The 12,617-nt window shown below is 42.6% G+C and overlaps 1 protein-coding gene across 1 annotated transcript in view; it reads left to right on the plus strand.

The window, feature by feature from the left end:
- Nucleotides 1–12,617, plus strand: part of LOC126191352 (pre-mRNA-splicing factor syf1 homolog) — a 154,272-nt gene that overhangs the window by 90,169 nt on the left and 51,486 nt on the right. Inside the window, exon 9 of the mRNA XM_049932191.1 lies at nucleotides 6,198–6,349. Within this exon, the coding sequence (XP_049788148.1) occupies nucleotides 6,198–6,349 (152 nt within the window). The remainder of the gene's footprint in view (nucleotides 1–6,197; nucleotides 6,350–12,617) is intronic.

Here is a 12,617-nt window from a genome sequence, read left to right on the forward strand (position 1 = left end):
GGTGAAAATGGTGCTGAGTGGATGTGAGTGATGCCATTAGCCTTGCAAAAGGATGCAAATTCAGTGGAGGTGAATTGTGAGCTGTTATCCAATACAAGGGGGTAGGCAACCTTTCTTGGCAGAAAATAGTCACCAAGGCCCGGATTGTGCTGCCTGATGTGGTGGAACTCAGAGGGGCAACAAAAGGAAATTTGGAAAAGACATCCACTATGTTAAGCCACCATGAACCCCCAAATGGTCCAGCAAAATTTATGTGAATTTGTTGCCAGGGGCCAGTAGAAAAACTGATCAAGAGGAGCAGGCAAGTTCTCAGCACAATTCCTGCAACTCATGATCATGCGATCTATGTCTTTGTCCTTACCAAACTATACGGTGCTGCCTGGTCAACTGCTTTGTACAGATGATACCCTAGTGACCCTTGTGAAGCAAGCTCAACATGTGCTGCTATAGAAATGCCGTGATTAGCACTTCGATCTGCTCATTTGGTGTGTGTAAAAGGACAACCCGCTGTTGGACAGAAAATATATCATGATGGGAAAATGAACAGTACGAATGGCCACCTTAGTCTCCAGCCAGCCAGACTGGATAAACTGGCAGAGGAGCCAGAGAGTAGCATCTTGTCCCGTGGCTGCGGCCAGTTGACGGTTGTCAATCGAGAACAAAGCCACTGTGGTTTCCTCAATGTGGTCAAGATGAAAACACGCTTCCTCCGAAGAATCACATTCCGTATCTGGATGTAGGGGAGATGGGACACGGTACCCTCATTGATGTCGTGGGCAGTGGGGCGATAGAGAATGTCGTAATTATAGTTCGCCAGGATAAGTGCCCAACTTTGTAGTTTTTTCACCATCCAGATGGGTACAGGCACTGTGGAACAAACTTGTAAGGGGCTTGTGATCTGTCAGCAGACAATTTCTATCCATAACACTGATGAAATTTGGAAATGCAGTAGATGATTGCCAAGGCCACCTCCTCCTCTGGCTGACTGTAGTTGACTTGAGTTATGTTAAGCAGTTTTGATGCAAACACAATTGGGCAGTCCATTGTGCTGGCTTTGTAGGAGAGCACTGCCCGTATGCCGTAAGTAATAGGAGGCATCCACCGCAAGCACCACTGGTTTACAGGATCAAAGTGAACAAGAACCCTGTCGCTAAGCAAAACTGTTTTTAAAGTGTGGAAAATGTTCTCCTGCTCAAATGACCAGATGAAAGAAAAATTTTTCTACCAGAGGGCATGCAAGGCTGCTGCGATCCGAGTGGCATTATGTATGCAGTGGAGATGATATGAGATCTTGTCGAAAACAGCCTTAAGCTCAGAGAGATTTGTCAGGAAGGGAGCTCCTGAATAGCCTCCATGAGTTTGTCAGAAGGTCAAACAAACACCCTCTGTGGCAATGATGTGACTGATATATTTGATTTGAGTACAGAAAAACTGTCATTTCTCCCAATTGCACCTGAGACCAGGATCAGTAAGAGCCTGGAATAGGCACTCCAGGTTCCTAAGATGCTCCTCTGGAGTCCTGCTGGTAATGACAATGTCATCCACATAATTGGCGCAAGAGGGTACTTTCGATGTCAGTTATTCCAGAAATCGTTGGAAGATGGTGAGGGCAGAAGCACTGCCAAAAGGGAGGCCACTGGTATTGGAGCAGGCCGATGTGAATGGTGACAATGAGGAAAGACGTTTTCTCATTGTTGCAATTAAGCGTCCCAGAGATTGATCTTGGAAAAGAACATGCCCCCTTGTAATTTGTCCATTAACTGCTTGGGGCAAGGAAGAGGGTAGGACTCTATGACACACTGTGCATTAACAGTGGATTTAAAATCAGCACACAGGTGAAGGCGGCTGTTGGGTTTCGTGACAGTGATGAGGGAGGATGCCCATTGACTAGCAGAAATGTGTGGAAGAACACCCAGGTCCTGCATAAGATGCAATTCTGCTGCAACAGTGTCCAGAATAGCTTGAGGCGCTTCCCGAGCTTTGGTGAACGTTAGCTGGACCACATCCTTCGAGGTAATGTGAGTGAAAAAACATTTAGCCCCACCTAGAGAGTCCTTAAAAAGCTGGTGGAATTTGTCACAGAGCTTCGTGATGCTGTCATAACAGTTAATTATCGCCACATTATCTGAGATCTGAAGACCAAAAATGTCAAAGGCATGAAGGCCAAAAATGTTCGGACTGTCATAGGGGTGGAGCACAATGACTGGAACTGTCTTAGTGGTAGAACAGTATTGCATTAGCAAAGAACAGGTGCCCAAGATGGTGATGCAATCTCATGTATGCATGAAGGCCTGTGTTGGAGCATCAAGCCATGGAGAACCGAGCTTCTTTAACGTGCCTCTATTAATCAAAGTCACCTAACCTCAGTATCCAGCTGGAATTGTACAACCTGGTTCCGGATGCGCAACTGAATACACAGCTTATTTGGTTCCCATATAAACAAGGAGGGCTGCTGGGGAGGACTGACAAGTGGAGCCAACCCTCATGCAGTGGAAACACTATACCAGATTTCAACCAGAGGCGTCTCGTCAGAAACTGACTGGTGCAGGAGCACAGTATCATTGCAGTCAACCAGATTGACATCCATTGCCTACGAGCAGAAAGTGGACAGAGGGACAGACTGGCTGTACAATTTTTTGCAGCAAACTTCTTGAATGTGGCCAACCTTCTTGCAAAACAAACATTTGACTCAGCAAAAATGACAGCATCCCTATCATGAAAAATGTAACACTGAGTGCTGGATTGCTACTTGCCAGCGGGGTGGAGCTGTTGCGGACATGATGTGGATTGTCTACAGTAACCGGTAGACTCAGACGACCTGTGTGGAGGGGACTGATGAGTGTCAATGGGGGCAACCATAAAGAGGGTAGGGGGTGGGGAGGGGGGGGAGACATCTCAAACTCAGTGGTGCTAAGTGTTAAATAATTCTTGTGCCTCATTTATACGAATGACATCCTCAAGGGAAGGATATGAGATCTTGAAAACCTCCGCATGATGCCGGAATTAGTAACATTTTGAACAATAGTGTCCCGCAAAGTAGTGTCAGCATGTGACTTACTACAAGGTCAGACAAATTTGCATGTGCGGGTCATACCACATAACTCAGTTACCCATGACTGGGAAGGTTGGCATTTTGTGTGGAAAGACTTATAATGAGCAGCGGCAAGCAACACCTGAGAGTCAAAATACTTATCAAGAGCATGAACGATGTCAGAGAAAGGAACTGATTCCGGCTAAGTAAGGAAAAACAGCTTAATGCAGATGTGCAAAATGTCAACTCCAACCCAAGAAAAGAAATAAGAGCACTGAACATCTTGTGAAATGTAGGCCACAAAATGTTGAAACAGCTGTCGTTTCTATTCATCCCATTCTTCCATGGCATCGTCAAACTTGCAGAAAGGCGAGGCCGATCAGTGTTGGCTACTGCTGTTGTCACCCTGGATGAGGTGCTGATGCAAGGCTTGTTGTAGTAACTGCCAGTCGTCCAACAGCAGTGTCAACTTCACCATCTGCTGACAGTATTGCATTGATTGATACTTGAAAAGCTCTTTGAGTGACACAGGTTCCTCAGTTTGGGGAGCTGCCATGGCGAGAAGGAGAGAAGAAACAAGGAAGACAAATGCAAAGGAACAAATGGATGTCCCCAATGCCGTTTGCACAAAACAAGAGAAGAAAAGAAATGCGCGTTGACCCCTTCATTGGAGGTTATGAGACACCTGACCAGAAGCAAGGTAGAAACCAAAACCGAAGTCGAAACGAACAACCAGTCTCTATCACCACTAATTTGTTGCATCCAGGAAGCGCGGAACAATGAAGACTGGAGGCATGAGTGGAAAAACAAGTTTAAAGTATTTCATTCATCCATGCCTTCAGTAAACAATGAAAAAATTGGGTATGCCAGTGCTATCAAATGGTTCTGCAAAATATCCAAATGCTGCTACTGAAGTGTGATCTTGTGTACTGCTACAGCTGTTGCTACTATTCCAGCACCTTTACCAGCAAGCATCCATGTTACATGTTTATGGTTGATTGAAATCTCATTGCCAAAGTTGTAGTGCAAAATAGTCACTACTTATTTCACCAGCAAAAACAGAAGTTAATTCAATGAAATGAGCAATCATAATGCAGTTATAAGTAGCTCAGAGTACGAATACTAAATAAAAGTTGACCAAAATCAGATACTGTTCTAGTTAGTGGCTGCTCACTGAATCTGTTGTGTACAGTCTGGCCTGAATTACTTCTTCAAGCTTTACTCAAATCATTGCTGAGCAGCTGTCGAGTTTCAGTCTGTCACCTTGTGTTAACTTGCTGACCAGCATCACTGCCTGCAGACTGCACCAAGGCCTCTGGTCCAAGAGTTTGTCCATTCCTTGCCTTTTGTGGAACATGACAAACTCTCCTGCAGGACTATTTGCTCAATTTGTGTATCAACAGGAGGTATGACAAATAAATAAATATAAAGAAATAAGACAGATATTGGGGGACAGAAAATGAAAGGCACCTGCTGTGAAGGAATGGGATGGGTATTGCATAAAAAAGTAGATTCACATATCAGTTGTCATAAGATGAAATCATATTAGTAATGGAAACTGAAGAACATGTTGTAGAACAGCTTTCCATTTACAGAATTGTGAGTTGCTGCTGTTGGTAAGAAAAAGTCCAAATCTCATGTAAGCATTTGTTGTTTTACTTTATACTGTGTTTTTAACTGAACCAGTTGACCCTAACAAATTAAATATGGCACAGTATTATTCTCACTGGAATGCAGGAAAGAATTTCAAATATAAGACTACATTTCTCTAGATGATGGGTAAAATTTGCTAGTGTTGGGAGAAGACTATTCAAAGTTGCCCTCCGTCATAAGTTTTGTTCAATGTTATCTGCACAGAACCCGTAACAGCCTGCTGCATTATTGTAATAACCCACCAGTTACTACACCTCCTACACACAACGGACATAAGTCGGGACACTACAGCCAAAGTAGTGCACACCTGCATTTGAACAGCACACCTGTAACTAGATCCCACACAAAATACTTTGGCCGGTAGATGCTCAATCAGCAAATCAGCAGGGCACGCATGGAGAGAGTGGATGTGGTGGGGGTTTTGAGCAAGGGCTGTTGGGGAAATGCCGAGCACTGGGGGGGGGGGGGGGGGCATTCTAAAGTGAAGCTCACATTGTTTGTCAATATTAAGTGGAACCCCTTCACACCCACACTTTGCATGGTGACCATTCTGAAAGATCTGTCATCTCTGCTTTGGTTAGCATGTTAAAATAATTCTGCTGAAAATGCAGCAATTTATTTTTCCTTGGCTTGTTAACCATTTGTAACTTTCAGAGAAGCACCGTGAGTTTCGAATTTTGTGTGAAAACTACACATTTTATGTATTTGTTGCAAACTACATTACAAAACACAATGTAATTATTTTATTAGTGCAGTTCCATGCTACTGCAGGCTGGTATCGCCACTACCACCATCACTGCACCACCACCAGTGTAGTAGTAAGATAAGCTGTTGTTGGTCCTTGGATTCCATGAGACAGCTGTCTCTGAATTATATTGGAAGAGGTTGTTATAAGATTTCATTATTATGATTCTGAAGACCTATTAGCTATGTGTCTCTCTCTTGTCTTAAAACGAAATAATAATTAATAAGTTGTTGTTATAGTCTTCAGTCCAAAAACTAGTTTGAGAGTAGCTGTCCACTACCAAATTCATGATTCCTTGATGCCTCAGCCAATCCCTTCTTTCAGTGAAGTTATGCCATAAATATTTTCCGTTTGATTCAGTACCTCATCATTAATAATTCAATTTACCCACAGCTGTTTTTATTGGAAATGTTTGATAAAGTTAGGTGGGATCGACAGTGACAAGTAGGATGTAGAGTTGATGGAGAACAGTTGCTGATTTCAGATGATCCAGTAAATTGTTAGAGTTGTGCAGATGCAAAGGAAAGTTTTTGGCAGTTATGTGCCTAATGTACTGTCTGAGCCTTTCCCAAAGCAATATCTGCTTAATAGTTATTGGGTATAACATTAGTTGCCATTTTACTCCTGATAACTATTCAAGCAATTAAATACCTATTTGTAAACAGTCAATTCACACTTGGTATATATTCAGTGCATAAAAGCAGTTATATTTTTTGTAAAATAAGTCATGGAACTGATGATTTAATAGTTGTACTCTGTATATTTCAGATGACATTGATCTCGATTTACGTCTCGCTCGATTTGAACATCTTATGGAGCGGCGATTACTGCTTCTGAATTCAGTGTTACTCAGACAGAATCCACACAATGTTCATGAATGGCACAAGAGAGTGAAACTCTATGAGGGTAAACCACATGAGGTATAAAATATTTATTCTTCTATACTTTGTTAGCAAGAGTAAATCTTAAAAAGCAAAGAATTCATGATTAATCTCCTCCAGTAGTTAATCTTCACTTTTGCAGATGTCACACTTATAGTCAGTATCAATCCTAAGTGTCCAATCAGAATTTAGAATTCGTTCATGACATACTAGTTCTATAATTTCCCAAGATGTAAGCCAAGCTTAACGTACTCTTTGAAGGAAGAAAGAAGAGCCTCACTCTAGAAATATAATGTGAATGTTGTTTTTCCTATTAAATGTACGTCAATGTGTTCAGTAAATAAAGTAAAAAGAGGGATTTTCACAGCTGTGACCAACATGAAATACTCAGTATCGCCACACTGCTTCTTTCAGTATTGCAGCCAGAAGCTTCTTCATTGCATTGGTCTTTTATTTCTCCTCACTACAAACTGGGATCATGTAACAGCTTAACTTCTTCTACTTTCCTTGTTGTTTTCTTTTTCCATTACTCCTTCGTCTTCTCTCAATGTTGCTTTTATCTTTCTTCTGCCCAGTTCTTGTTTTTTCCCTGCCTGAGTACCTTGTTAAATAAAGGGTCTAGTTCTGAAAGAGCTTATATCTGTTGGTTCTGATTCTTTGATGTTGTTTCTTTCTAGTCTGTCCTTGTATGTGTGGTTTAGGCAATCATTGACTTCTTTTACCAGAAATACAGGATATGTGTTTGGTTAGTCTGCCCACTTTCATTTGGTAAAGCTGTCCAAAAAGTTTTAATCTTTACTTCGCTATTCCTTTTTATGTTTTATGTAATTTTTGGTACATCCCTTCACTGCTGCTGTCAAACTATATAAACTTTGCACCCTTAAAAAAAAAAAAAGGATTTAGTGAGTGACAAATGTGGGCCTCCCTGGATACAAAATTTCCACAATAATTTATTTTCCCAAAAAAAGCTTAGAGTTCTTTACGATTTCAGAGAACTGGCAGTTCGTCTACTACCTCCGCATGATCCAATAGTGGGCACAGACTAGCTTTACTTACTATATCTCCCAAATATAAGTTTACTTTTCTAATCTCCATTTAAGATTGTGAGCCTGGAGCATATCAAACAAAGCATGTAAGACAAGATGTTGCTTCCTCGTGGCCCTCTTCATGATGTCATATAAGTACTTAATGCACTGGGAGATACCATGCAGATGCTGTTTTAAATACAATTGCCAAATAGAGAGTGTACTTACGACACTGATGCAATCAGTTGTATGGTATAGTCTAAAAGGCATGTTCATCATGAAGATAGTATGCATGTTTGCGTCCAAGGGTAACTGCAGGTATGCATTAGAAAGGTTAAATTTAGAAAAGTAGTGACTACCTGCCAAATTTGGCAGTAGTCCATCCTGGTGCAGCAGAGGAATTGATTAATCTGTGATTGAGCATTGATAGTGACCTTAAATTTGCCACTTATCCTACTGATTCCAGATGGTTTGTGAACAATAATGGTTGAAATGACCCAGTGAGCTTGACATGATTGGAGTGATTATTCCTAGCTACTGTAAACATTCAAGTTCAGATTTGATCACTTCTTTCTCATCTGTTTTCTGAGGACAATGTCTGCTGAGTGAAGGGCCTCCAGTGTGAATGATATTAGGGTGCCATAGCTGGTACCTTAAACTACATCACCATTCAGTCCATTCTCCGATCACCATCATGACTCCATGTTTTCCCTTTTGTTTGCTAACTTTGAAATCCATTCTGTGCAACATAAATTGTGATGTTCTTGTACAGTAGGTATTTTCTTGTAACATTCATAACATCCAAGAAATGGCTACCCAATGACATACCTATCCGTGGCATCAATGGCATTTTTTATGTGTGGACTTTGCTGTTTTTCCTTTGGGTTAAATACTTCAGTTCCACTCGTCACAATGTCATGACCATCCTGTCGTAATTTGCGCACCATTGACGTACTTAGCTTTAACATTTTTCTTGCTCATTCCATCACTTTTTCTATTTCTTCCTCCACCTGATCACTGATAAATTTAGTGGCATTAACAGCAAGCCACTGTGGCTGCTCAAAAAGGCAGTTTCCACGATCACATTAAGTGCTTGCTCTGTTAGGCAGTTATATGCACTACTTTGAACTAGCACATGGCTGTACATTGTCACATGACCAAATTTGTTCCCCTTAAGGCCGTGAGTTTGCTTTGCCAATAAACACCATAAAAGAAGACCGGATTTTGATCTTGAATGATTACTGTCAACATAAAAGTGATTGTTGAAATTAATGCACATCTAGGGAAACTAGTCTAATGGTAACTGTGTGTACGAGATATTTTTGATGTTATGGACATGATAAATTGCTACTCGCCGTAAAGATGACACTTTGAGTTACAGAAAGGATCAACAAAAGTCTGTTACACATTTGAGCTTTTGGTCAGAGCCTTCTTCAGAAGGGAAAACAAGCACACATTCACAAAACAACCACACCGCTATCTCCAGCCAGTCCAGCCAGAATGCAATTGTTTTGCATCAAATGGACGCAGAAGTTTGGAGTACTTTGGAGAAGGGGGAGGGAGTGAAGTCAGCACTCCCTGGTGGAGCATGCAGGGATTACATGGTGGCAGCACAAGGATGCCAGGCACAGTGTTGGGAGGCTGTCAGGAAGGGAGGGAGGGCGGGCAGGGAGCGAGAAAGGAGAGAAGCAGAGAAGGGGAAAACGACCAGTTGGTGCATTGGTGGACAGCGGCACAAAATGAGGATGACGGGGCATGAATTGAGAGGAAGTGAAAGGACAGAGGTGGTGGAAACTGTTGGGTGGAGGGTGTGGGGACAGTAGTTTGCCATAGGTTGAGGCTGTGACATTTTCGGTAGTGGAGAATGTGTTGTAAATATAGCTACCATCTGTGCCGCTCAGAAAAGTTACTGGTGGAGGGGAAAACGGCCCGGGTTGTGAAACAGCTATTGAAATCAAGCATGTCGTATTCAGCTACATGTTGTGCCACAGGGTGGTCCATTTTGCTCTTGGCCACTGTTTGTTGGTGGCTGCTCATCCTAGTGGACAGCTGGTTTGGCAGTCATATCAATATAAAATCTGTCCAATGACTGCAGCAGGGCTAGTATATGACATGGCCCCATTCCTAGGTGGCCCGGCATCTGATGGGATAGGATAAGCCTGTGACAGGACTGGAATAGGAAGTGCTGGGTGCAACATTTGGGAGGTATTGCACCTGGGTCTTCCACAAGAATATGTTCCCTGTGGTAAGGAGTTGGGAGTGGTTTAGGGATGGACTAGAATGTTGTGGAGGTTGGGTGGGCAGTGGAACACCAATTTTGGAGGGGTGAGAAGGATCATGGATAGGACGTCCCTCATATCAGAGCATCATAATAGACAAAGCCCTGAAAAACTATGTGGTTAAGTTGTTCCAGTCCAGGGTCATATCGTGTTCCTTTTTAGCTGTTTCTTGGGGGTGGAGGGATGATTGGGGGGTATTTGGGGATATGGCACAGGAAATCTAACTGCAGACTAGGTCTGGGGGATAGTGCCTGTCAGTGTAGGCCTTTGTCAGACCTTCAGTATACTGGGCAAAGGAGTTCTTGTAATTGCAGATATGACATCCCAGGGTGGCCAAGCTATATGGGAGGGACTTCTGGGTTGAGAAGGACCAAGTGAAGTGGATGAGAGAGAGATGTTGAGGTTGTGAAGGATTGAGGATAGGGTGTCGTGGCCTTGAGTCCAGATCATGAAGATATCAACAATGAATCTGAACCAGACCAGGGGTTCGGGGATTTGAGATGCTGGGAAGATTTTCTCTAGGTGGCCCATAAACAAGTTGGCATTGGAAGGATGTTAGGAAAGATAGTGGTCAACAGTGGCAAGGCCATTGGCATGTGGACTGTTTGCGTATAGAGAAGTGGCATCAACAGTGATGACTAGGGATCCTCGAGGTAAAGCAGTGGGGATGGTAGAGAGTCAGTAAAGGATGTGGGAGGCTAGATTTCAGGCAATTGATTGGAGATGTTGGTCAATGAGTGCCAAAATTCTCTCAGTAGGAGCACAATGTGCAGCTACAATGGGGTGTCCAGAATTGTTGGGTTTGTGGATTTTGGGAAGCATCTAGAAAGCAGGTGTACGGGGTGTCATAGGGGTTGAGGAGGGAAGTGGATTCTTGGAAGAGGTTGTGTGAGAGGCCTAAGGATTCAAGCAAGGATTTGATATTATGTTACACTTCTGGGGTGGGATCACTGTAGAAGAGTTTATAGATGGAGTTCGACATTTGGCAGAGGCATTCCACCAGGTAACCACTGCGGTTCATAACAATAGTAGTGGAACCTTTGTCTGCTGACAGGATGATAATGTAAGGATTGGTTTTGAGGTTCTGTATGGCTAGTCTTTCTTCTAGTGAAATGTTGAAAGATGGTGAGGCCAAGGTGGAGGTAAGAAATTCATGGAGGTAGTATGAACTGGGAAAGGCAGGGTTCGATTTTGGAATTAGGTTAGCTTGTGTTGGAGAGATTACTGGTGAAGAAGTGTTTCCATTGCAGGGATTGGGAGAGGGAGGTTAGGTCTTTACCAAGGCCAACATGGCTAAATTTGGGTGGAGGCCCAATGACCTTTGGATTGGACTGAAACTTCTATGTGGATGAGATTTTAGTGAAAAAATTAACAACAGTGTTCTGGGATTGTTTCAACTCTGGGTTTAGTTGAGTGTTGATAGGGAGTTTTGGGGCATGTGGCAAGTTGAAAGGTTCAGCTAGTCAGGTTTGGGGTGCTATGAGGGGTTGACGAGGAGGAATGGTATGGGTAGGATAGTGGTGGGATAGTGGTTCCCCAAGTTGATAGTAGGATTCAATGAACTGGGTAGCGTATGGTGGTTGTGTCTGGAATGCTCTTCCAGGTACTGGAGTGCAAGGGGTTTGATTTTTAGAGAAGTGATGTATGTAGTAGGGATTGCACTATAGCAATATCTTATGGATCAAGCTGACAGGTTCTGCAGTGCCTGTGCCATGGAGATGTGTTTTTGCAGTATCTTGTTTGTGAGGTTAGGGACTTGAAGATTCTGGAAACATGAAGGCCATTGTGAAAGAGTGGGTGGGATCTAGAGAAAAATTTTTATGGCTAGATGTTTGGTGGGGATTGTGTGTTTGTGTTTGTTATTGTTTCTATCAACGTACCAACGCTTTCGTTTGGTAAGTTACAGAATCTTTGTTTTTAGATATATTTTTATGTATTTGTATATATTTGAGAATATTTTTACATATTTGTATGTATTTGTGCATACTTTTACACATCTTTTTCTGTTAATCCTCACAACACCTAATGCCTTCATTTGCCCATTTCCTTCATCATTTTTCACTTCACCAGTGCCATCCCTGGCACAATGGACTTTGGCTCCATCTCTCTACACTGGTTCAGAAAAGTACCTCTTTTCCAGGCTAAAGCCCAGTCCCACATCCTGTGCCTTAAATGCCACCTAAACCACACAATCCCCACCAAAGATCTAGCCATAAAATTTTTTCTCTAGATCCCACCCATTCTTTCACAATGACCTTCATGTTTCCAGAATCTTCAAGTCCCTACCCTCAGAAACCAGATACTGCAAAAACACGTCTCCATGGCACAAGCACTGCAGAACCATGTCAGCTTGATCCATAAGATACTGCTATAGTGCAATCCCTACTACATACATCACTTCTCTAAAATCGAACCCCTTGCACTCCAGTACCTGGAAGAGCATTCCAGACACAACCACCATACGCTACCCAGTTCATTGAATCCTACTATCAACTTGGGGAACCACTATCCCACCACTATCCTACCCATACCATTCCTCCTCGTCAACCCCTCATAGCACCCCAAACCTTACTAGCTGAACCTTTCAACTTGCCACATGCCCCAAAACTCCCTATCAACACTCAACTAAACTCAGAGTTGAAACAATCCCAGAACACTGTTGTTAATTTTTTCACTAAAATCTCATCCACATAGAAGTTTCAGTCCAATCCAAAGGTCATTGGGCCTCCACCCAAATTTAGCCATGTTGGCCTTGGTAAAGACAGGAGGTGGAGGGCCAATGACCTTTGGATTGGACTGAAACTTCTATGTGGCTGTTTTTTTTTTCCCCCTAAGGTAAGTCTTTCCACTCCCGGGATTGGAATGACTCCTTACCCTCTCCCTTAAAACCCACATCCTTTTGTCATTCCCTCTCCTTCCCTCATTCCTGATGAAGAAATCTTGGGTTGAGAAAGTTTGAAATTTGTGTGTGTGTTTGTGTTTGTTATTGTTTCTATCAACGTA

Source organism: Schistocerca cancellata, chromosome 6 (assembly GCF_023864275.1).
Source record: "Schistocerca cancellata isolate TAMUIC-IGC-003103 chromosome 6, iqSchCanc2.1, whole genome shotgun sequence".
Lineage (NCBI taxonomy): Eukaryota > Metazoa > Arthropoda > Insecta > Orthoptera > Acrididae > Schistocerca > Schistocerca cancellata.